This window comes from Cheilinus undulatus, linkage group 1 (genome assembly GCF_018320785.1).
Source record: "Cheilinus undulatus linkage group 1, ASM1832078v1, whole genome shotgun sequence".
Lineage (NCBI taxonomy): Eukaryota > Metazoa > Chordata > Actinopteri > Labriformes > Labridae > Cheilinus > Cheilinus undulatus.
This window is the reverse complement of record NC_054865.1, coordinates 57,174,935-57,200,849: the sequence shown is the minus strand read 5'-3', so window position 1 is coordinate 57,200,849 and position 25,915 is coordinate 57,174,935. Positions and strand designations below refer to the sequence as shown.

Sequence of the window (25,915 nt, the reverse complement as noted above, 5' to 3'; positions counted from 1 at the left end):
TTTAAATGTCCTGTTTTGACCTTTTTCAACTTCTAACTTTGACTTTTATCTCATTTTTTTAACCTTTAAAACTCCCAACTTTTGATTTGATTTTATATTCTGCCCTTTAAATCTCATGAATTTGAAATTTAATCTCATATTTTGACCTTTAAAACTTACAATTTTGATGTTTATCTCATATTTTGATTGTTAAATATCATGATTTTGATTTTTTTTTTCATAAATTTGACTGTTAAAACTTATGGTTTTTACTTTTACTTAATTTTTTTGTCTTTTTAAAAACATTATTTTTACTTTCAATGTCATGTTTTTACCTTTAAAACTGATAGGTTTGCCTTTTTTCTGATATTTTGAGTGTATAATTTATCATGTTGACCTTTAAATCTCAAAACTCGTTTAGGCTGACCCTCAATGGTTAAATGCGGACCCTGTTTGGCCCTCAGGTTAGACCCAAATTCAGAATCCGGCCCCTGCTGTGATAGAGTTTGACACCCCTGATTTAGGGCTTAAGATCTTTTAGCCAATTTATGTTTATAACCAAAAGTCTGCAAATCAATGAGAGCTGCTGTGGTGCAAAAGTCCAGTCCAAGCTATAAACATTTTTTAGTTCAGTGTCAAACATCCAAGAGCTTCCCGAACATTTTCAACAAAAACTCAGACATCAAAGATTAGAGACATGAGAGTGATTATGTAATGGCGTGGTAACATCAGTCTCAGTCTGCCTGTTTACAACCTTTTGTAATGGAGGAGATGAGACCTAACATGGAAACTGCTTAGTAAAGACTGAGGTAATGGAAAAGCAACCTTGGACATGAAACGGGCTGCGACACTCCTGTCAGCCTCATTGCTTCTGGCAAATCAGTGGAGACTGACATCATAAACACTTCACGGAGACGACATCTGTTATCTGTCTTCCAAGAACTTTTAATATTGTCGTGTCTGGCCTGACAGCTGGTGTAGGATGAAGCATCAGTAAACACATTTCTGGCTTGAGGTACTCACAGAAATATATATTTATATTACTGTTGGAGAAATAACAAAATGATTTGCAGCTCTGGAGAGATTCACTCCACGGCTCTCTATGAAAACTTCCTCATCAAACCAACAGATGGACTTTTTGTCTCTCTCTGGACTTTCTTCATCACCCGCCACTGTTTTCCTCATTAGCATGTCTTTATTCCCTCAAATGCACTTTCCACTTTGAGTGCCAGAAAGTATTTTCCCCCTGTTACTCTTCAGCAGGCAGCACTAAATCTGGACTCACACCGAGAGCACGGGACCCAGGACCAGTCCTAGACTCTGCACTGGCTTGAGCTAACATTCAAAGCAAATACAAACTCTGACTTCAGGGATCCTCAGTAAGGAATGGGTTAATGATCTCTGTCCATGATGCTGAGAAGGGAGATTTCATCCTCTGCATGTTTCTGCACAGAAAGGAAGATCTGTAGATAACTGAGCTGCTGCTTCTTACCTGAAGCTTTTTTGGAAGTTGCCGATAGCTTGGCAGTCAACATGCCCACATTTTCCTGGAGGAAATGGCCCGTGCCAAGTCTTTTTCATCCAGAACTCCTCTACCTCCTCTTGATTCTTTGTGTTTGTGTAACAGCTTGGCCACATGGTAAGTGAGAAGCATTTGTTGTAGATTTGTCTGAATGTTTCTCTTACTTCACACTCTACTGAGTAGTTTTTAGATGGCATTCCTTCGTTTTAGAGTTGTCTTCATCTGTAAAAGAAACAAGCCTGCTTACTTACCTAGTGACTAACTGTGGAGCTATTTCATGGCAGTGAGTCACTTCCTCTGTTTAAATGTGTCTCCCTTTAAGAGTCTCTGTATGCCCCAGTATGATAGGAAATATATATTCTCATGTTTTCAGGGCATTGAATGTGAAGAGCAGAGATTCTTAACATGTTAAGGCGCAATAATCCAAAACTGTTGAGTTTGAAGTTTAACCCAGAGGGCTTTAGATCTGTGCACGCCTAATTTGACTTTCTTTGCACTGTTCAATATTATATTTATGGCCACTGAGGAAAAAAAAAATACAGAAATAGTGGAAGTTTTCCCATAAGGAGTTTGGGGGAAACAAGCTGGAACTTTGGGTGTGGTATTTGAGCATATTCTAGCCAAGTCCTGCTGCTGGTACTGATCAGATGCTTGGACGAAGCTAGTTTAACCCTCAGGCCCTCCTTTAAAAAATCACCCTCTCCCTCTTAAAGCCCTGTTAGGACATTGGATATATTTAAAAGTATGAAAAATGAATGAAATAACTTTTTGAAAAATTTTTGGTCCTCAACTCCAGTCCTCGTCATGTACAGCAGGTGTGAATTATTTTTCATAATTCTAACCCTATAAAGCAGTGGTTTTCAAAGCGTGAGGCGGGCCTCCCCTGGGGGGCGCCACAGAGCTTCAGGGGAGGCGCGGAACCACAAACCAGAAAAAAGTTGATTTGCTTTGTGAACCTCTGCTGTGCATGGAGCAAAATGGATAGACTTATAGTTACTATAGGGACTATGCTATAGAGCAGTGTTACTCAACCAAAGAGCCAAATTGTTGAAAATACCTTTGCAAGAGCCACAATCTAAGAGGTGAAAGTGGCAAAAAACAGCTTGAAGTAGCAATAAAAATAGGTTAAAGGTGGCAAAATGGTCAAAAAGCAGCAAAAAAAATGGGTGAGAAGGGGCAAAAATGGGGAGAAAAAGTGGAAACATGGTCAGAAAGTAGCAGAAATGGGTGAGAAGTGACAAAAAAAAATCTGTGGAAAGTGACTTAAATGAGCAAAAAGCAGTCAAGAGTGGCAAAAATGGGCAAAAAAGAGGAAACAAGTGGTATGTAATGGCAATGGGTAGCTTAAATGGATGAAAAGTGGCAAAAAATTGTTTCAAAAAAGGGCAAGAAATTGGGATAAAAGTGGCAAAAAGACGTAGCAAAAGTGAGCAAAAAAATTGGGGGAAAAGGGATATTTAATGATGAAGGGTAGCTTAAATGGGCAAAAAGGGCAAAAACGGGATAAAAGGGGTAAAAATGGGGAAAAGAGGCAAAAAAATAGTTGCAAATGGCCAAAAAATAAGAAAAAGTGTATTTAATGGCATTATAACTGAGTAAGAGGGAAAGGCAGATGTTTAAGGACATTTGCAAACAAAAATATCCAAAATATATGAATGTTAAAAATGTTTAAAGATTAGACATAAATGTTCGAAATGTTGTTTAATTTTTTCATAATTTGAAGCCTTTTTGTGGGCGGGGGTCCACAGAACGAATACTTTCTTCTTAGGGGGGGCTCACTCTTCCACACTTTGAACACCCCTGGGTTAGAAGAAAGGAAGCAGACCTTAAAAAGCCTCTGTTGATAAGTCTATGTGTCCGTAAAGAAGGCCCTCTAAGACATTCGTTCTACTATCAGCGACCGACAGTAGGACAATAAAAAAGCGATATAGAAATTCTTTAAAAACTGAAGTACCCAGATGTATCAGAAGTAACCTGATTCAGCTGAATAGGCTTTATGCCACTATGTTCACTCTGTCCTCATCTGACAGGCGACAGCTGCCCGAGCTCTGAGTGGAGTGTCATGTGTCGTCCATGTTGTGAGTACCACCTGATCCAGTGTCTGTGTCCCTCCAAAGGGTCAAAGGTGGGATACACTGTTCCCTGCTGCCGCAACGCTCTGGATCAGTGTGACCCCTGCATCTTTCATCCAGGTACGCCCTCACTGTCACCTAGAGATGTGCAATAAACTTAGAATTATCTCTAAGGGGTTTCTTCTTCCTTTGTGTTTTTTTCCTGCTGGTTTTTCAACGCTCCAGGTGCTTCTTTCAGAAATGTTATACAAGAATCTGAGGCTGCCTTTGGGAGTACAGTCACACTGACATGGGCTGTTTATACCAGCAAAATTCAGTGGATCTATGATCATTATGGTGTCTTGTAAAAAGGGACCTTAAGAGTTTCAAATTGGCACAGGTACAGGCAAACATTACACTAATCAGGACTGAAAGTACAATGGCATTACAATAATACCTCACAACACAGATACAAATAAAATTAGAAATGGTAGGTACATTTAAAAAAACAAGAAAAAAAAATACAAGAAGAGAACAGGATACCTCTGTCATTCTATGTGTTCTTAAAAATTACAGTCAAAACATTTTTGTGTATGGCAAGAAAAGGTTGGGCCGAGAGATAAGGGTCAAGAAGTAGTTGGATGGAAGTATGAGTGACGGACAAGGAATTCAGGAATGTAGGAATGAGGGTAGGGGTTAAGGGATGTAGAGATGAGGGTAGAGGTTAAGGGATGTAGGGATGTGGGTAGGGGTTAAGGGATGTAGAGATGTGGGTAGAGGTTAAGGGATGTAGGGATGTGGGCAGGGGTATTGGATGTAGAGATGAGGGTAGAGGATAAGGGATGAAGGGATGTGGGTAGGGGTTAAGGGATGTAGGGATGTGGGTAGGGGTTAAGGGATGTAGGGATGTGGGTAAGGGTATTGGATGTAGAGATGAGGGTAGAGGATAAGGGATGTAGGGATGTGGGTAGGGGTTAAGGGATGTAGGGATGTGGGTAGGGGTTAAGGGATGTAGGGATGAGGGTAGGGGTATTGGATGTAGAGATGAGGGTCGAGGATAAGGGATGTAGGGATGTGGGTAGGGGTTAAGGGATGTAGGGTTTTGGGTAGGGGTATTGGATGTAGAGATGAGGGTAGAGGATAAGGGATGTAGGGATGTGGGTAGTGGTTAAGGGATGTAGGGATGTGGGTAGGGGTTAAGGGATGTAGGGATGAGGGTAGGGGTATTGGATGTAGACATGATGGTAGAGGATAAGGGATGTAGGGATGAGGGTAGGGGTATTGGATGTAGAGATGAGGGTAGAGGTCAAGGGATGTTGGGATGTAGGTAGGGGTTAAGGGATGTAGGGATGAAGGGATAAAGAAAGAGACCGAGGGATGATAGGATAAGGGTATGGGCGGAGAAATTTAGGGATGATAGTTAGGGTCAAGGGATGAAGGGATGAGAGTATGAGTCAATGGATGGAAGGATGTTCAGATTCAGATCCCAAAAAGTCAATTCATTTTCAGGTGGATGTAGGGGCGTTAAGGGCTGATGAATGGAGGAACTGAGAGTATGGTTGAAGGAGGTTAGTGTGGTAAAAGAACTGATGGATGTAGGGTAGAAGCAATGATTGGAAAAAGGAAAGAAGGAGGATTAAGGAAAAAGTTATTAAGCAGGAAACCGTCAAAGGCATAGGGTGTTAGCGGAACCAAAATTCCTTTTATCCTTAATCAATATTGAACTTTTAAGTTGGTGACAAAAGATGCAAATCAACCGCCTGCTGAATTCTCTGTGCTTTTTCTGTTGCTAGGCTGCAGCCTCTTTGAAAACTGTAAAACATGCAACAATGGCACATGGAGAGCCAATGACGACTTCTTCATCAATGGAAAGTTTTGCACAGAATGTCGCCAAGGCTGGAGTGGAGGCGACTGTAAAAGTGAGTAAGATCGCTTTAATGCACTTCTTATGCTGCAGTACAAAGCTGACCTTGGATGTCATGGAACCTAGCCGAAGCTTGCACTGTGAGCATCTATACCGTTCTGTGGTGTTACAAACCCTAGCTTCCCCATGTGACCTGTTTGAAGGGGCAGCGCTCACTGAAATCATTGGTATTTAAACCTCCTTCACTGTTTTCCAATTTTATTATGTTGCAACCTCACGCTAAAGTCGAAGAATATCATTTTTGTCCTCATTCATCCAAATTCAACTTTTTATCAATACAAAGAGAAAATGGAAATTTTCGACATTTTAGCATATTACAAAAGTAAAAACTGAAGTTTTCAGAGCCTTTGAAAAAACACTGTAAGTTTATCTCAGGTTCCTCCATTTCCCCTGATCTTTCCTGGAGAGTTTCTACTCCTTGATTGGAGTCCACCTGTGCTAAATTAAACTGATGGGGCGTGATTTAGAGGGGAGACTGTCAGTGCATCTGTTGGCACCGGCAGGCAATGCTTCTACCATGACAGTCCAGACGTAACGAAGCCAATGCTTTGCCTCACCACGTGTCTACCCCACCGGGGAGGGAGTAATCGGTGAATTAGATTTTGGGACTGATCTGGATCACCATTACTGCCATTTCAGCCACTTTTGAATCCCCTTTACCACTTAATAACCCCTTTTCTGCCATTTTAACCCATTTTTTGCCATTCTTTTGGTTATTTTTTGCCACTTTTATCTATTTTTGCCATGTCTAACCCATTTCCGCCACTTTAAAAATTTCACCACCTTTCACACCATTTTTTGCCATTATTAACCTATTTTAGCTATTTTTAACATATTTTAATTCTGTTTTTAACAAAGCGATTTACATTTTTAAGAGGGCTACTTACTACACAAATGTTTTACTTTTTTTTTTCTTTGATAAGAGAGGTGGTTATTCAGGTTAAATATAAAATATGGATACCACAGCTTAACTTCACAATGGACCATGATTTTGCTGGCCCCCAGTTTGGCTGGGCTCCAGAAAGCCCCCCGCCCCCCCCCCAATGGGCGTCCTCGTCTACACATGACTATTCTAGACTGTGCATGGCTGTGTTCAGCCACCTTCAGGTAGAGTGGGGGTCCCTGGTCACTGACACCTTTATTTTGGGGGTTGCGGGCTGAAAAGATTGAGAACCACTGCTATAGAGAGGTGTGTGCCTTTCCAAACCATGCCCAGTCAGTTAAATATACCACAGGTGGACTCCAGTCAAGGTGTAGAAACATCTCAGCAAAGATCAGAGAAATGGGAGGAACCTGAGATAAATTTAGTGTTTTTGCAAAGGCCCTGAAAATGTATCACTGTAATAATCAATTTTTTATTTATTTTGAAAAACATCTAAAATTCTGTTTCCACTTTGTCATAAAGGGGTACTGAGTGTAGATTAATGAGAATAGAAAATATTTTTTCAACTGAAGCATCAGGCTGCAGAATAACAAAATCTGGAAAAGTGAAGAGGGTCTGAATACTCCCTGAATGCTGATGTGTCTTAACAGGATAGTGAGAGAAAAATGTGTTTATTTGAGCATGCTATGCAAATCTATTTAAGATCATCACTGGTCAACACATCATTTTTATTAAATTTCTATGAAATACTTATTTATGCAACTAGGATTTTGCTTGAAGTCAATCAATACGTTGTTCTTTTTTCAGAGTTCTGCTTCTGTAGTTGTAGTACGCTATAATGACACTTGGGGGCGACATTGATTTTTGTGTGTGTACAGCTACACTGCTGTTAAATGCTTGTTTCTATTTGAAGTTTTCTTAGATTTTAAAACATTCATCAGGCGTCCTCTCTTTCTTTACCTGCCATCATGATAATCCAAACTAAGCTGCAAACGCCGCTGTCCACCAACATTTTAAATCACGTTTGCATTGCTGTAGCCAAAGGTGACATCATTCTATTAATAGAAACAAGCAAGGTTTGCTTGCATGTTTCTTGCTCTCTTGATACTTCTCCATTCTTTATTTTTTAATAGCTCTGGGGAGATTGTCGCATGGATGCCGTTCTGTCATGTCCTGTCAGTTTGACGTTCACCAGGGAAGACAAAGAGCTGTTGTGCAGCTTTTGTCGGCCAACACAACCTGATTACAGTCCGTATAAATCTGAGTGGTCCAGCATTAAAATCAAAAAGCTGCACATTAAAGTAAAGGCAGGAAACTTTGAGCCCTCAAGTGGAAACTTCAACCATCACCCCTGTCCTTTGACTAGTGCGGTGATCATCAACTGGCGGCCCGTGGCCCAGATCAGGCCCCCGAAAGCGCTCAATCTGGCCTCTGAAAGATGATTAAATTCAGAAACCAAGGAGGAAAAACTTGGATTTTAGAATAACTTTTGTCTCTAAAATCACAAAGTGGTCAAATCAACTTCAAGCAACAGAGATTGCAACTGTTTTTTCAAGAATAGCTGAATGTTTGATTAGTTTTTTTGCAGAAAACTACGGAAGAGGATTAGGGCCACTGGAAAAAAAAAAAACTGAGACTCAATTTTTTTTATACTTGTGAGAAAAAAATGTCAGAATTCTGACTTTAAACTCAGGATAAAAAAAAAAAAAAGCTTTTTGATAGTCATTTCTGTGTCGACTTTTCACTTTCGGCTCTTGGACAGCATTTTTTTTTTTTTTTTTTTTTTTTTGCCTGAGAATTAGAACAAAAGAACTGTGTCCCACATTTAATTCTGACCAATCAGGGAGCAGCATATGAGCGGTGATGAACAACATGGCAGTCCTAGAACATAGCTAAGATAATTCAATCATCCATAGACTGGGGTCAGCGAGTACATTTGTACAAGGGAAAGATTTAGTCTCAACAGAAACTCTGGGGGTCAGACTTTCAAATTCACAAAAATTAAATTCACATTTTGGTCTGATTGAAATATTATTGCAGTAGTATTTGTATTTTCCTGCAAACTACGGGACATTTTTAGTCATTACCAGTGAGATCTATCTCTATTATCTAGAATGCAGCAGGCCACAAGGAGACAGGCCTGACAACAGGATTGGCCGGACCCCTGAAAATCACAGAGAATGGGCCCTCCCTAACTGTCATTTGGCACCAATATTAACCCATTTTGACACTTTTAATCCCTTTTAGATACTTTTTGCCTCTTTAACCCAATTTTTGCATGTTTTTAACCCTTTTTGAACCACTTTTCCTACATGTTTTATCCACTTTGTGCCACTTTTTTTTTTATCAATTTTTGCCACTTTTGTTCCACTTTTGCCACTTTTTAACCCAAATTGATTCCTTTTTTTTTTTGCACTATTTTTTTAGTCATTTATAACCAACTTTTGATACCTTTTGCTCTTTTTTCCTCTTTTACCATTTTTTGCTACCTGGGTTGGAGCCAGACATGTTTAAAATCCAGGGCTAAGCCCAAACAAAAGATGGCCGAGGGGTGGGGCACTTCCCTAGAATTTTTTTGCAGCTGCCTTTTTCCATTGAATGCCACGTTTTATCCAATTTCTCCACTTTAGTCTAGTTACCTCTCTTTAAATTCATTTTTTGACAAATTTTTACAGTTTTTTGACCATTTTTGCCTCCTGTAACTCATTTTTTAATCAATTTTGTCTCTTTTTCCTCCCCATTTTTGCAACATTTCACCCATATTTTTGCCACTTCTTTGCCAGCTTTTGACCATTTTGTCACTTTTGTCCATTTTACTCTTTTTGCTCATTTTTGTGCCACATTTTAAAGTTTTTTGAAAATTTTTTGCCACCTGTAACTCATTTTTTTTTTTAAGAATTTGGCCAACTTTCACCCAAATTTGCCATTTTTTACCCATTTTTTTGCCACTTCTCTGCCAGTTCTTGGCCATTTTGTCACTTTTGTCAACTTTAGTCCCTTTTCACTCACTTTTTTGCCACATTTTGACCAATTTTGCCATCCATCTGTAACTATTTTTGTCATCAGTTTTTGCCATTTTTCACCCATTTTTTGCCTTGTTTATCTTGCTTCATGCCATTTTCAATTTTTACCTCTTTTTGCCTTTTTTTGCCCCTTCTTGCACATTTGAGCTGCCTTTTGCCATGGAATGCCACTTTTGCCCATTTTAGTTACTCATTTTTTTGCCACATTTTACCTTTATTGACCATTATTGCCACCTGTAACTTGTTTTTAAATCAGCTTTTTCCACCTCTCCCATTTTTGGCCACTTCTTTGCTGTTTTTTGGCCATTTTGTCACTTTAACTTATTTTTATTGCCACTTTAACCCATTTCTGGCACTTTTCACCACTTAGATTGTGGCTCTTGCAAAGGTTTTGGTTGAGCAGTGTTGAGTAACACTGGTCTAGCTAGTTGTATTGACCTATCAGCTCTCTAACAGGGCCCGTCACATCCTCCGTCTTGTTTACATCTCTAAAATCATTCTTCACTTCTGTGTCAAACTCCCATCTGATAATAAAGTGGATATTTTATGTGATTTTTCCTCTGGGACTCTGTGCGCAGCGTGTGGAGGAGTCATTCAGCGATCTCAGGGTCACATCGCCCTGGAGAGTTACCCGATAAACGGCCGATGTGAGTGGGTAGTGAAGGTGGAGAGGGGCAACAGCATCGAGCTGAGGTGGGTCTCTTTCCCTGCACTTTCACACAAATAAAGCAAAACATCACAACACGGTCTGTGAGTTAGAAAGGTCAGGGGTTTTTTGTAAAGGAAAATTAAATTCTAATGTTCTCAAAAAAGACTTGTGGTTGAAAAACATTAGAAAGCAGCCATCTTGAGATTTAGTTGTCGGTATTAGTAAAACAGCCCAGGGCTTAAGTCAGAGCAAAGTTTACCTAAGCTTACAAGGATGTTGATTCTTTAAAATGAGGCTATGATTAAAGATAATGAGGAAAAGAATATCTTTGAGGCTCACTGAAACAAACTCAGCCCTTCTGCTTAAGCCTCCTACTGCATATAGGACACAATTCAGCCTCATTCTGTTAGAAAGTTTGCAATTCATTGCCAAATCTGCAGCCGTGTCTCCTGTAAAAAGAGTACATCATGAAAATTTGCATCTATGCAAGCACAAAAAACACACTTTTGGATGGAATCATGCAAATATTTAAATATGGTAACATCTGAGTTAAATGTCGGAGCAAAGACATTTACAAGTGGATTGTTATTAACAACTTTTTAGAAAATTTACCTGCACAAAGTCGGTAAAACTCAAATGAATGTTTGTTATTGACATAGAGCCTGCATGTCAATAGGACAACAACACCATTAGTAACTTGAATGGTTTCACCCTTTGGGATTTCTTGGATTTCTGCATAAATTGGTCATAAAATGTGTTCTGATCTTCATCTAAGTCACAACAATAGACAAACACAGTCTGCTTAAACTAATACCACACAAAAAATGATATGTTTCTATGTTTTTATTGAACAAAACATGTAAACATTCACAGTGCAGGGTGGAAAAAGTATGTGAACCCCTAGGCTAATGACTGGTTGACCCTCCTTTGGCAGCAATGACCTCAACCAAACGTTTCCTGTAGTTGCAGATCAGACCTGCACAACGGTCAGGAGGAATTTTGGACCATTCCTCTTTACAAAACTGTTTTAGTTCAGCAATATTATTGGGATATCTGGTGTGAATCGCTCTCTTGAGGTCATGCCACAGCATCTCAATGGGGTTGAGGTCAGGACTCTGACTGGGCCACTCCAGAAGGCGTATTTTCTTCTGTTGAAGCCATTCTGTTGTTGATTTACTTCTATGCTTTGGGTCGTTGTCCTGTTGCATCACCCATCCCCTGCTGAGCTTCAGTTGGTGGACAGATGGTCTTAAGTTTTCCTGCAAAATGTCTTGATAAACTTGGGAATTCATTTTTCCGTCATTGACAATCCATCCAGGCCCTGAGGCAGCAAAGCAGCCCCAAACCATGATGGCCCCTCCACCATATTTCACAGTTGGGATGAGGTTTTGATGTTGGTGTGCTGTGCCGTTTTTTCTCCACACATAGCGTTGTGTGTTCCTACCAAACAACTCAATTTTGGTTTCATCTGTCCACAGAATATTTTGCCGGTAGTGCTGTGGAACATCCAGGTGCTCTTTTGTAAACTTCAAACGTGCAGCAACGTTTTTTGGACAGCAGTGGCTTCCTCTGTGGCGTCCTCCCATGAACTCCATTCTTGTTTAATGTTTTACTTATTGTAGATTTGTCAACACAAATGTTAGCATGTGCCAGAGATTTCTGTAAGTCTTTAGCTGACACTGTAGGAGTCTTCTTCACCTCATTGAGCATTCTGTGCTGTGTTCTTGCAGTCATCTTTACAGGACGACCACGCCTAGGGAGAGTAGCAACAGTGCTGAACCTTCTCCATTTGTAGACAGTCTGTCTTACCGTGGACACATGAACATCAAGGCTTTTAGAGATACTTTTGGAACCCTTTCCAGCTTCATGCAAGTCATCAATTCTTGATTGTAGGTCTTCTGAGAGCTCTTTTGTGTGTGGTATGGTTCACGTCAAGCAATGCTTCTTGAGAACAGCAAACTCAAAACTGGTGTGTGTTTTTTAAAGGCCAGGGCAGCTTTAACCAACACATCCAATCTCATCACATTAATTGGGTTCCAGGTTGGCTGGCTCCTGGCTCTAATTAGCTCTTGGAGAAGTCATTAGCCTAGGGCACTGATCATCAACTGGTGGCCCGGGGGCCACATAAGGCCCCCCAAAGCTTCCTGTCCGGCCCCCGAAAGATCATGAAATTCAGAAAAGAAGTTTTAAAGAGTATCCTTTTGCTTTAAATGTCTACAGCTGTTAAATGCATCCCACAAACAATTAACATTGAAATATTTTTAGAATGACTAACCATTTGATCTGTTTTTACAGAAATTTACTGTTGAAATTAGTCGATATTTGAAAAATGGTTAAGAGGCAAAAAGGGGCAAAAAGTATCAACAATGGATTAAAAGTGGGAAAAAATGGTTTTAAAGCTGCAAAAATTGTTGAAAAGTGGCAGAAATTGATAATAGAGTGGCATAAAGGGGATAAAACATGGAGAAAAAGTGGTTTAAAAGGAGTTAAAATCATGCCAAAAAATGGGTTAAAGAGGCAAAAAGGGGTTAAAAGTGGGAAAAATGGTTTTGAAGTGGCAAAAATTGTTGAAAAAAATGTAATTAAAGGGGTTTTAAAGTGGCAACAATGGATAAAAGAGTGGCACAGAGGGGATAAAACATGCAGGAAAAGTGGTTTAAAAGGGGTTAAAATCATGCAAATATTGGGTTAAAGAGGCAAAAAGTATCAAAAGGGGTTAAAAGTGTCAAAATGGGTTAATATTGGTGCTAAATGACAATTAGGAAGGGCCCATGCTCTTGGATTTTCAGGGGTCAGGCCTGTCTCCTTGTGGCCTGCTGCATTCTAGATAACAGAGATAGAGCTCACTGGTAATGACTAAAAATGTCCTGTAGTTTGAAGGAAAATACAAATACTACTGCAATAATATTTCAATCAGACCAAAATGTGAATTTGGTCCTTGTGTATTTGAAAGTCTGACCCCCAGATTTTCTGTTGAGACTAAATCTGGCCCTCGTGCAAATGTACTTGATGAACCCTGACCTTGGGGTTCACATACTTTTTCCACTTTGGACTGTGAATGTTTACGTGTTTTGTTCAAAAAAACATGAAAACATATCATTTTTTGTGTGGTATTAGTTTAAGCAGACTACGTTTGTCTATTGTTGTGACTTAGATGAAGATCAGAAAACATTTTATGACCAATTCATGCAGAAATCCAAAAAATCCCAAAGGGTTCACATACTTTTCCAGCAACTATAGATAAATTTACGTTGTTATCTATCATGAAATGTCTCTGGATTTCCAGTTTTCATTGTTTTTGCAGCCACATGTAACTCATGAGAAGAATGAAATTAGGTGATCAGGTCCCAGCTGAGACAGAAAAATACAAATAAATTCATTTTAGAATTTCACTCTAAAAGCATGATAAAAAACCAGGAGTTAGAGAAGCTGCTGCACCACTGTGTGCCGCCTTTTCGGGAGTTCAACATCAACGTGCCAAACAGCGTGAAATATAGCTAAACAACAACAGCAAACTGTGCACAGGAACATGGCTGCTCTGGTCTATCCCCGTTGTAAAGGGGCCACTTGTTCCCCCTTTCCTAAAAGCCTGTACTCAGTCATGTGCACTCAAAAGACAGCCAAAATTTAACATTCCCAACTCTTCAGATTCTGCCTGCCCACTTACATGAAATAAGAAGTAAGAGGAGAAAATGATGTGTAAAGTCTGGAAAAATCAGACGTAAAGTAAGAACCTTCAGTCACAGGATCATCATCTCAACAGGCACTTCAACCAGCGTTGAGGTGAAAGCTGAGTGCAGAGCCGGCCCGGCATGAGCCCACATAATTGGACTTGAAGTTGTTATTTACACAGTTCTGCACCTCGGAGACTGATGTTAAGCCTTTTGAATTGGATTGAAATATCAGTTAAACATAACCTCTCTTTGGCTGTGCTGCAGGTTCACCAAGCTCAGCCTGGAGTCTGACCATAACTGCCGTTATGACTACGTCGAGGTGCGGGATGGAGACGATCTGAACTCTCCTGTGATTGGCCGGTATTGTGGGGATAGGCTGCCTCCTCCAATGAAAATCCCTGGGAACGTCTTGCACATACTGTTCTCTTCTGATGGCTACAACAACTTTGACGGCTTTGTTCTTACCTTTCAGGAGAGTTCAGGCAGGTACAATGAGAGGCAGTAATGTGGAAGCTGCACAGATATCTATGTTATTCAAATGTGGAACAAGACGGGCCAAATAATAAATCTGATCACACTGAATAGTTGAAAAATAAGGCTTCCTTTCAGAGGAATGACATGTATTTTTGATGTGCTGAGTCCATACCTTTGTAAGACTATATTGCATTATAATGTATAATGTTCCTGTAATTTTCATTCATATGATTCCAGGCTCTTTTCTGCAGAATTGACATAAAAATATCAAAAATGTATTAGTCTGATATAATCTACAAATCATACTGTAGGTATGACACCCAGCTACATAATCATGAGTCCCTGATACAAATGATCCCCTCCATGAAGGCAGCACATCTCTGTGTTGAATGTGCCATATTTGCTGCTGGGTCTTTTTCCTTCATTCTGCTGTGTGTGTGCAGCCTCCTGTACAGGCCAGCGATGTGAGACGGACAGATTTATCATACTCATCCCTCTCCATTTGCCCTCTTTGAAGTAAATCATGCATCTAACTTGCATCCCATTTATCTCGCCTTTTCCCTCCTGGACATTAACTCTTGCTAGCTCCTCTAAATAGCATAGAAGGATCATAGAGCTGCAGATGGAAAACAACAAGGAGGTGATATTTAGTTGTTATTTAGTTAATTTTAAAATGGTTATTTTCATATCAAGTGTATGGAGTCCAAAACAGATTCATGGTAGCTAATGATTGGTATGGTTTGGTTTAATTTCATGTCCTATGCTATGTGTATTTATTTATTTCTATGAGGTTTATTTGTTAGGGGCAGATACAATAAACATAGACAACTGAGAACAGGCATCTCATTCAAGTGTCATAGTGTTTGTAGTGAATGCTAATTGTAAACACCTGTCCCTAGAAGGGCTTTTGAAAGAATAAAAAGCTAAAACAGTATATATTATATATATATATACATACACATTACTGTGAGGCTGTGAGAAATACCCAGCTCTAGCCTGTACTAGTGTCATATTTTATCAGAACTTTTCATGTTGTATCAAATAGTAATGTATGGTATATCATATCGTATCGCATCATTTCGCGTTATATCTTATTGTATTGTATTGCTTATCATATCATGTTGCATTGTGTTGTATTGTATCGTATCTTATATCATATCGTCTTATTGTTTCATAGTATCGTATCATATCATGGTATCATAACATATTGTACTATAACATCGTATTGCATCATATTGTATTATCGTATCATCGTATCGTATATATCATATCATTGCATCGTATCATATCATGGAATTGTATCATCGAATCGTATCATATCGTATCATCGCAATCTATATATCCTATTGTATCATTGCATCATATATATCATATCATATCATTGCATCGTATCGTATCATCGAATTGTATCATCGTATCATATCCTATCATGTCATCGTATCACATCATATTGTATCATCGAATTGTATCATTGAATTGTTTATATCGTATAGTATCATTGCATTGTATCGTATCATATGGTATCATCACATCGTATCGTATGGTCTCATCGCATCGTATATATCTTATCGTATCATTGCATTGGATTGTATCATCGTATCGTATATATTATATTATATAGTATCGTATCATCACGTCATATATATTTATTATATCATTGCATCGTATCATATCATTGCATTATATTGTATTATATCATTGCATCGTATATATAGTATCGTATCATCACGTCGTATATATTTTATTATATCATTGCATAGTATCGTATCATTTCACTGTATCATCGTACTGCACCGCCTTGCATGTTATGGTATGGTATCGTACTGTATCATATCATATTACATCATATCGTATCGAATCGCATTACATCACATCACATCGTATCATATCGTATTTTATCATACTGTATCGAATCATATCGTATCATATAGTATGGTATCATATTGTACTGTTATGCATAGCATCTTTTTCTGAAGTATTGTATTTTATCAGTTTGCATTGTATGGTTTGTATCATCCTGCATGGCCTGGTACCTCATCCTTTGGTATCATACATGCATCACATGCTGTCCTCTGCTCTGGCAGTTCTAACTCAGAAGGTTAAATTTCTAATTTTTTGGGTTCCCACATGACATGATCCTGGGACCATCATTATCCTTCTTTGTTTGCCAATTTTATTAAGCTGCCTAATCTTTATTTCTCAGGGAAACTGCAGTTATAGAGTAACCTTTAAGATAAGGTTTTACTGGAACAGTGCTGACTCTAAATATTATGAATATCAGTGTAAGAAAATGAAATAAGTTATCTTTTTGCTATGCTTTTTAGTTAAGAAAGACTCATGGAAGCAGCTGTGATTTGTGTTTCTAGCCTTTATGAATGGCTGTATGTGTAACTTTAATTCCACCAAAGCATTGCTTCTAACATCACCAAGGTTTCTGAACAGTGACCTGCTGATGGGAATACCTGTAAGACTGAAGGAGTATTGAAACTCTGTTATTAGTTTTATATTTTATTGTGACCCCATTAACTGAAAAATGTATTTACTTAAGTTTATTAATCATGTTAAGCTGCTGTTTCAGTCATGCTGTCTTTAATGTGCTGCTATACATTTTTCCACAGTTTCAGCTGTCAAGACTCCTTTGTGTGCTCCACCACAGAGACCACTGAATGGATATTTGCTGCCTGTGTATAGCCTAAAGGAGCAACTAGTATCAGTAAACTACCGCTGTCATTCACCTTTCACACTGATCGGCTCCCAGCAGAGGACCTGCCTGCCCGGCGGCACATGGAGCGGCACAGCTCCCACATGTGTGAGAGGTATCTGATGACTCCTAGTTCTCCTTCTTTCTTATATTTTCACACCATAAAAGCTTTATAATGCATTGCTTGAAGGGGTCTGCCTTCTCCAACTCTTACTCTAACAGGCCAAACAAGCACAGTTCGCTGTCCTCCACCACCCAAATTGCTCAACGGCTACCACAGGTCTGCTCCTGACTCGGCTGGAGGCGTAGAGACCGTTGAGTTCTTCTGCAAAAAGTCTTACATTCTCAGTGGGAACCAGCAGAGTTTCTGCCATCCTAATGGAACCTGGAGTGGCAGGGCGCCCAAGTGTGTCAGAGGTATTTTTCTTCAACATATGCAAAAAATAAAAAGGTGCAGTCTGGAACAGGGGTTTGTAAAGTGTGTGAGAATGAGCCTCCTCTATTCGGTGGACCCCCACCCACATAAAGATTCAGATTTTTAAAAACTCAACAATATTCTCAAACATTTATGTCTAATTTTAAATAATTTTAACATTTTTATATCTTTGATATTTTGGTCTGCAAATGTTCTTCAACATCTGTCTTTACCAAGTAATCAGTTATTTGGTTTCAGTAATGAATTTATTGCCAATACTACCTGATTATTCTGCTCTAATAATCCTTAAACCAGTGTTACTCAACCCAGCTCAACCAAAGAGCCAAATTGTTGAAAAATACATTGGCACAAGCCACAATCTAAGTGGTGAAAAGAGGCAAAAACAGCTCAAAGTGGCAATAAAAATAAGTTAAAGATGGCAAAAATGGGCAAAAAGCAGCAAAAATTAGTAAAACATGGGCAAAAAGTAGTAAAATAAGTGGTATTTAATGACGAAAGGATGCTTAAACGGGCGAAAAGTGGCAGAAAAATGGTGAAAAGGGGCAAAAATTTGAAAAAAGTAGCAAAAAGAAGTGGCAAAAATGGGCAAAAAGTAGGAAAAAAGTGGTATTTAATGACAAAAAGATGCTTACATGCACGAAAAGTGGCAAAAAATTGTGAAAAAGGGCAAAAATTTGAAAAAAGTAGCAAAAAGAAGCGGCAAAAATGGGCAAAAAGTAGGAAAAAAGTGGATGAAATGGATGAAAAGCATCAAAAAATGGTATAAAGGGGCAGAAAAGTTTCCCTTTTTAAAGGTTTAAAAGGTTTAAAATGAAGACATCAAAGAGCCACTAATAATCACAAATCACATGTTGAGTATCACTGCCTTAAAGTAACTATAAGTCTTCATTTTGCTCCATGCACAGCAGAAGTTAGCAAAGCCAATCCCTTTGTTTTCTGGTTTTTGGTTCTGCACCTGCCCTGAAGTTCTGTGGCGCCCCCCAGGGGAGGCCCGCCTCACACTTTGCAAACCACTGGTCTAGAATACACAAAAACAGCTAATTTTCTATTGCACTATGGTGTGAGAATGGCAAAAATGTTGCCGGAAGTCTTGAAATGAACAAATACTATTTAAATGCTATTTCGCATAAGTTTCCTCTTTAGCTGTTTAACTATCCATAATCAATCATGTCACTAGACTCAGATAGTTCTTATATAGGCTATGAAAGTCTTTTTTGTGCACTTATAACCTCATTACTCAGTCCCTACAGCATGTCGCGAGCCCAAAGTGTCCGATCTTGTGAGACAAAGTGTTGTGAAGCCACGCCAGATATCAAGGTAGCCACTGACACGCCATCTAAACTGCCAGTGTTGAAGAATCAATCCATTTCAGTAGATGTGGCTTCACTTTAAAGAGAGAGAGAATCTAGAGCAACAATTTCACTTCTCTTCCAGGTACAACATGGACGATTTGTTATCTGCAGGTTTCATTCCTCTGACCTTTGATAAACATTCAAAAGAAGAAGACGTCACCGCTGTGGACCTGCCCCGTGGATTTCACCCGGTCTACACCAGCATCGAGTACAAGTGTGCCTCCCCGTTCTACAGGAACACTGGAAGCTCCAGGCGCACCTGTCTAAAGACTGGCAGGTGGAGTGGACGCCATGTTTCCTGCTCACCAGGTGAGAGTGGCGGCAAAGCTTGTCAACTATGCCTTACTGTCATGTAGATAAAAAGAGGCACTCCAATTTAAAATGAGTGTTTAATGAAGAGATGTTCAACCTAAAGTACCCAGAAAAATATTCATCCTTGGATGCCTTACCCTTTTGTTGATTTTAAAAATCAATCATGGTCAATATAACATGAATTATGTAAAAAAAAAAAAAAAAAAAAACATACAGACATTCCTTCCCTTTAAAGTGACTGACCTAATTTAACAGAGGACCAGCCAACTGGTACAACTTCTCTAAAAATAGTTAAATGGGGATTGCCTAAGTACAGTGAATGTGTCTCAAGTGATATTAGTATAAAGACACCTGTGCCTGGAGGGTCCAGTTACTGGACTAATCAGCATTCCTGGCTACCATTACACCATGAAGACAAAAGAACACTCTGAGCATCTCAGAGAAAAGGTTGTTGAAAAGTAGAAGTCAGGGGATGGATAGAAAAAAACAAACTCCATGGCTCTGAACATCCCCCAGAGTTCAGTTAAATCCACCAGGAAGAAATGAAGGAATGTGGCGCATGTGTAACCCTGCAAAGCAGATGGATTCGCCAGTTTCCGTGTTTCTCATTGGTGAATCCATCTTGCAAAGCTCCCTTTGAACCGTGTGGGCCCGGTTAGAAAGTGACAGGACCAATCAGCGTCGAGGAGCAGTACTTTCAGGTGTGGTGGAGTTGTGACGTAAGCAAGCAGCAACAAGAAGCTGGTGCAAATATGGCGGAAGACATTAGCGTGGATGCTGCTAAAGCGTCAGTTTTATCAGAACTGGACGACATTTTGTCGTTAAAAGAAGAACAAAGAACAGCAGTGAGTCGACAAAAGTCGTGTACTGACATGTCTACAGACACCATGGTTCGCGTTATCCAGTTCTCTATGGAGTTTACTCCCTGGTAGCTGCTACGTCACATGTTTTGTTGCTCTGATTGGCCCTCAGAGATGTGACAGACAGAACATTCATCCAATCACCCTCAAATTTTTTCTCAGAAGCACCAGATTTGCTGTTAAAGCCATAATAAGCTCAGTAGCTTCTGCATGGACATAACCTTGTAATCCGCCATTGTTGTTTTGGTTTGACCTGCGCACACAGTTTAAGTGGATTACGCTATGTATGATCTAATCCTTTAAAGAAAGATGCGGTTGGCCGTCCACACAGAGATGAAACGGTAGCATTTACAGATTTAGCGTGGAGGACAGGGGTCATCAAGTACATTTGCACAAGGGCCAGATTTAGACTTGACATAGACTTTGGGGGCCAGATTTTCAAATTCACAAAAGTTAAATAAATATTTAGGTCTATTTGACATATTATTGTAATAGTATTTGTATTTTCTTTCAAAACGCTTTCTTTACCAGTGAGATCTTTTCTTCTTATCTATAATAAAGCAGGACACAAGTAGACAGGCCTGACATCAGGATTGGCCGGGCCCCTGAAAATCACAAAGAATGGGCCCTCCACAATTTTGATTTAGCACCAATCTTAACTCATTTTTGACACTTTTAACCCCTTTTTGACACTTTTTGTCCCTTTAACCGAATTTTTGCATGATATTAACCCCTTTTGAACCACTTTTCCTGCTTTTTTATCTCCTTTGTGCCACTCTTATCCATTTTTGCTACTTTTCTTCTATTTTTTTTTTTTTTTTTGCCAATTTTTAACCCCTTTCCATTACTTTTCTGGCAAAACTTTTTGTCATTTGTAACCAATTTTTGATACCCTATGTCCCTTTTCTCCTCTTTTACCAATTTTGCCATATTTTAACCTCTTTTTAAATTTTTTTCTGGCAATTTCTGTCCCGTTGTGCCACTCCACAACCCATTCTGCCACTTATCACCCATTTTTGCTACTCTCTAACCCCTTTTCACCACTTTATCGGGTCATTTTTGCAGCACTTCTGCCAACCTTAACCCTTTCTTAAATATCTACCTATTATGACAGTAAATTTCAGTAAAAACAGACAAAATGTTAAGTCATTCTAAAACCACAACACCTTCTTTTCCTCCTTTTCTGAATTTAATGATCTTTTGGGGGCCGGACAGAAAGCTTTGGGGGACCTGACATGGCCCCCGGGCCACCAGTTGATGATCAGTGATGTGGGAGGTTATGCAGCTCTGGCCAGGCTTTATTAGGTATTAAAAAGGTATTATTATCAATGTGATGTCTCAGTTATATAAACAAAAATACTAATGAATGGGGTTTTCATGATATTTGCTCTTTAAAGTTAAAGTTTGTTCTTGAAAATGCAATAAATGTCTCTCTTTAGGAGAGTTAGATGAGAGGATTATTTCAGCACTTGAATCTTCATGATGGATATGAAATGAAGCCAACTGCAAACGAGCAAAGTTTGGCAAAGAAGCATTGAAAAACAGCTTGTCTTTCTCAGTCTGGTGGTGATTGTGCCATCTAAATCTCTGCAAGACAGGAGAAAAGCTCATTCTCTGTGAGGTCAATACATTCTTTTATTTTTATTTCATACACTTGCCTTAGTAAGTCATTGGCCATGTATCTGTGCATCCATCTCCCGGGCCTCCTTTGGGTTTGTTCTGCCCTGTTGAGACAACTTAGACCATGATATAGGTGTAAAAACAGGCAGAAGTATGAAATCTATGCATTTTAGGACATTTAATTCAATAAGTGAGTCAGTTGTTCCTCTTCTGACTGACTCTCTCCTCTCTGACTTTACCTCAGTTTGTGGCAAAGTCAACACACCTAGTGCACACAACCTCACAGACGCTCAGTGGCCGTGGCATGCAGCCATCTATATCCGCTCACCTCCTGATCACACGCCCGGCACCCACAGGCCCCGTGGAAAAACCGTGTCCGTCCAGCAGGGGGCCTCAGAGGAGTCCACATTCTGGTCTGTGGCCTGCAGCGGGGCTCTGCTCACACAGCGGAGCGTCCTGGTGGCAGCTCAGTGTGTGGCAGACAAGGACAAGCTGCAGACCCTTCACCCAGCACATGTGAAGGTTGTCCTAGGCGTGCAGCACCAGGGGTCCTCCAATCGTTTGAAGGGCCTCCATCACCTAAGGGTACAACACTGTTCAACCATTAGAGGGGCCAGTTTAGGATGAAAACATCACTTTTTATATTAGTTGCTTTTCTTATCCAAAAAAAGAAAAAAAAAAAATTGATTTCAACATCTGAGACCATTTCCACAAAGTGCCATGTTAAGTCAAATAGACATGTGCAGCTGTACATGTATGAACTAATAATCTTTTACTACTGGAAGGGTCAGAGTCCCAGTCCTACTAGAAAGACCATGACAGGTCGTTTGGACTATTAGATTACAAAATCTGTTATCTGTGGTGATTAGTACCATGTAAAAACAGAAAATGTTTACTTGGATTATTTTTTTAAATTTAACAACAGAAATGACACATTTTTAACTAATTTGTTTTTGATATCTATCATTACATACACAGAACCAAAATCATTCCATAAAAAAATTTGAAAAATGTATATCAGAGGTGCAATTATTGTTCTAATCACTAAAACATTTGTGCATGACTTCTCTGATAAATACTGCAGCGCTGGTACCACAAATAGTCCTCAGTTTTACTAGAATTTTCACTAAAGGACAACAGAATGCTAAGTGCTACGCTAACTTTTTGTGAAAAACATGTTTATGTTAAATCTGACACACAGAGTGACTCTGTGACTGTTGAGTGGACATCAGAGAGACTCTGTGACTGTTGAGTGGACACGAGAGTGACTCTGTGACTGTTGAGTGGACATCAGAGAGACTCTGTGACTGTTGAGTGGACACGAGAGTGACTCTGTGACTGTTGAGTGGACATCAAAGAGACTCTGTGACTGTTGAGTGGGCATCAGAGAGACTCTGTGACTGTTGAGTGGACACCATAGTGACTCTGTGACTGCTGAGTGGACATCAGAGTGCCTCTGTGATTGTTTAGTGGACATTAGAGTGACTCTGCGACTGTTGAGTGGACATTAGAGTAACTCTGTGACTGTTGAGTGGACATCAGAGTGACTCTGCGACTGTTGAGTGGACATTAGAGTAACTCTGTGACTGTTGAGTGGACATCAGAGTGACACTGTGACTGTTGAGTGGACATTAGAGTGACTGTGACTGTTGAGTGGACATTAGAGTGACTGTGACTGTTGAGTGGACATCAGAGTGACTCTGTGACTGTTGAGTGGACATCAGAGTGACTCTGTGACTGTTGAGTGGACATCAGAGTGACTAGAATATATTCCAGAATCATGGTTGCATTTGTTAATCTATTCAACAGGAAAAGAAGAATGACAGTTAAAAAAATGTATTAAATAATGCTGAAGCAGTGTTTGTAAAGGCATTACTGAAGCAAACCACATTTATCCCACTTTTGACCTAAAAACCTTCATCACTTTTGACCTACAAAAGTTTCCCACGACTTTAAAATCCACAAAACAGCAGATGTAGTGATAAAGAATTTAGTAGGAATCTTCATTAAATAAATATAATCTTTTGGATCAGCCTTTGTTTGAAAATGGTAGAGGAAGAAATCCTTTCAGCACTTAGTTGTGCATTTAAAGATTTACCAGGATACAACTAAATTTGATTTGGATTGGATATATTTGCGCATCTTGACGCATATTATCTGGTCTCCTTGGATATTCTTAAAACAACAAAACTTGGCTCATGCTTGTTGGTATCAGGTTTTCTTAGGTATCCAATCCTCCGGTTTCATCTATTTTCTCTCTTTATGTCTCTACAGGTTTTAGACATTTTACTTCATCCAGAGTTCTCTTCTGCTTCTGACTCTGATGTGGCTGTCCTCAAGCTTAAAGACAAGGCGAGGATCAGTGAGCGTGTGCTGCCAGTTTGTCTGCCCAGAGGTCAAGGAGGAGAGGTGACAGTGCAGGAGGCTTACACAGCCAGGTGGATTGTACCAAACGATCGCACACACCTAACCAGCTTCACTCCCAGGAGCCAGACTCGACTTGTCGAGCTGGGTGATGTTGCACAATGTGAGAAAGCATTTGTTCAAGGAGGAGCACGTCCCTCAACGATCAGAGACAACAATCTGTGTGTCATTAGGAAGCCATCCAGTCCTCAGATTCCCTGTCCCAGTGTTATTCCTGGCATTACTGTTGCTCCAGCTGTGTTTTCATCAACAGGAAGGGATTCATCAGGTCAAGAGGAGACTTTTGGATCCTCCACTACAAACTGGCAGCTTCTTGGTTTGGAGAGTTTTGACTCCGAGTGTCACCAACAGACTTACACGGCTCAGACACGAATAGCAGGCTTCCTGGATTGGATAGAAAAGAACATGAAGTAGATTTTTAAGTCTTAAACTTTCATTCAGCATAATTTTATGTGGTCAAAACCAGTTCTGTAACTCCCACAGTTGGTGGAAAGGTGGGGATGGATCTTTATCTGCCTGCCAGCTGTATCAATATCATGTGATGTTAGAACTGGCACTCTACCTGTATCTGCTCTGTGTGCATGTTGTTCCACTCCAAACAAACGCACTGTAGCTGCTTATGAAACACCCACACTCTCCTAATCTTTGAATGTATTCTCACGTCTCTAGGGCGTTGTTTTGAAGAGGGAAAGGGAAGATTGCTTTCCAGAAAACAAAGAAATCAAAGCTGCTTTTCTGTACCATCAAAAGTCCTAGATTGGTCAATATGTTGCTGAAATCCATCCAGATGTTGGTGGCATTATTACTCGCAGGATAAAATATTAAAATGACTCATGTTTATTTACCAACTTCTTGCATTTAATTTTTTCAAACACCAAGCGAGTTCACTATCAGTTTACAGCCATTGGGTTTTATTTGTTAGGGGGGAAATTAATCTTCTGGGGCTGTGGTGCAGTGTTAATTTTGGCAGTTATTTTCAATTTTAGTCTTAGTTTTAGTCTTTAAATGAAATGTATTTTAGTTTTAGTCACATTTTGGTCATTTCTATCCTTTTAGTTTTAGTCTAGTTTTAGTCCATAAAAAGTCCTCACATTTTAGTCTTTACTTTTAGTCCAGGCATTTATTTTCATGCCTAAATCTGGTACCAAATCATGGTAGTGTGTTCTCTGCACCTTGCTAAACCTGGGGTCCCTGCTTTCTGCAGCTGAGAGGCAGAATAGATACAGATGCATTGTTTTTGACAGATTTACCCACAATGGAGAAATATCACTGATTTTCTAATCATATATATTTCTCTTAGCTTTAGACCTTCCAATTAAATCCGGGTTTACACATCCCATACTGTGCGACTGAATCGTTTATGATGCACCAACATTGCGCACCAGTTGTGTGCTCACACTGTGCGACTGAAGTCCAGACGGGCTGTGACAGAAACACACGGAGTTTTCTTTTTAGAAAGTCTCACACCCTGAGCGTGAAGTGTTTCCAGTCATACCCCCCCCCTCGCTCTCCCGCCCCCACTTTCTCTCTCTGTCTCACACACACAAACAGCATCACCTCTGTGTCAGCTGCAGGTCCGCGGGTGGGAATATTTCCTGCTTGTAGTACAAAAAGTACAAACAGTACTCTTGAAAGTGCATAGGTATTAGCAGATGAAGTGCTGGAAAATGACTCAGAGACAAAATTATAAACACAGACACTGTTCCATGGTCTCACGATGTCTGTCATTTAAGACAGAACGAAATGCTCCAAGTAAAATGAATTCAGACAACTTCAGAGTTGATTATTCTGCTCGCGTTTCTGCTCTCACTGTGAGGTGTCAGGAGTCGTACCACCAAGATATCAAACATGCCAGAAATCCTTCTGACCTGTTGGAGCAGGTCGTCAGGCCGTAGTTGGACCGTGGTCAGCCGTCGTACCCCCCTTTACACATCAAGGCTGTTATAGTTAACTAAAACTAACTAAATAACTAAAACTAAAATCCAAAAATCATTTTAGTTAAATGAAACTAAATAAAAACGAAGGTTTACC

General features: G+C 39.7%; 1 protein-coding gene across 1 annotated transcript; it reads left to right on the top strand.

Moving 5' to 3' along the window:
• Positions 1-1,299: 1,299 nt before the first annotated feature.
• Positions 1,300-24,707, top strand: pamr1a (peptidase domain containing associated with muscle regeneration 1a). The gene is made up of 11 exons (XM_041791582.1): positions 1,300-1,618; positions 3,532-3,693; positions 5,346-5,471; positions 9,961-10,075; positions 13,970-14,187; positions 16,798-16,995; positions 17,103-17,297; positions 18,558-18,633; positions 18,751-18,977; positions 21,705-22,045; positions 23,735-24,707. The coding sequence occupies exons 1-11, from the start codon at positions 1,513-1,515 to the stop codon at positions 24,296-24,298; spliced, it is 2,328 nt and encodes a 775-aa protein (XP_041647516.1). The 5' UTR covers positions 1,300-1,512; the 3' UTR covers positions 24,299-24,707.
• The last annotated feature ends 1,208 nt before the right edge of the window (positions 24,708-25,915 follow it).

Excerpts from the sequence above, each read along its gene's own strand:
- pamr1a (XM_041791582.1), top strand. The coding sequence starts at position 1,513 with ATGCCCACATTTTCCTGGAGGAAATGGCCCGTGCCAAGTCTTTTTCAT. Across the intron at positions 14,188-16,797 it reads TACCTTTCAGGAGAGTTCAG|TTTCAGCTGTCAAGACTCCT; the intron begins GCAGGTACAATG and ends ATTTTTCCACAG. Across the intron at positions 18,634-18,750 it reads AAGCCACGCCAGATATCAAG|GTACAACATGGACGATTTGT; the intron begins GTAGCCACTGAC and ends CTTCTCTTCCAG.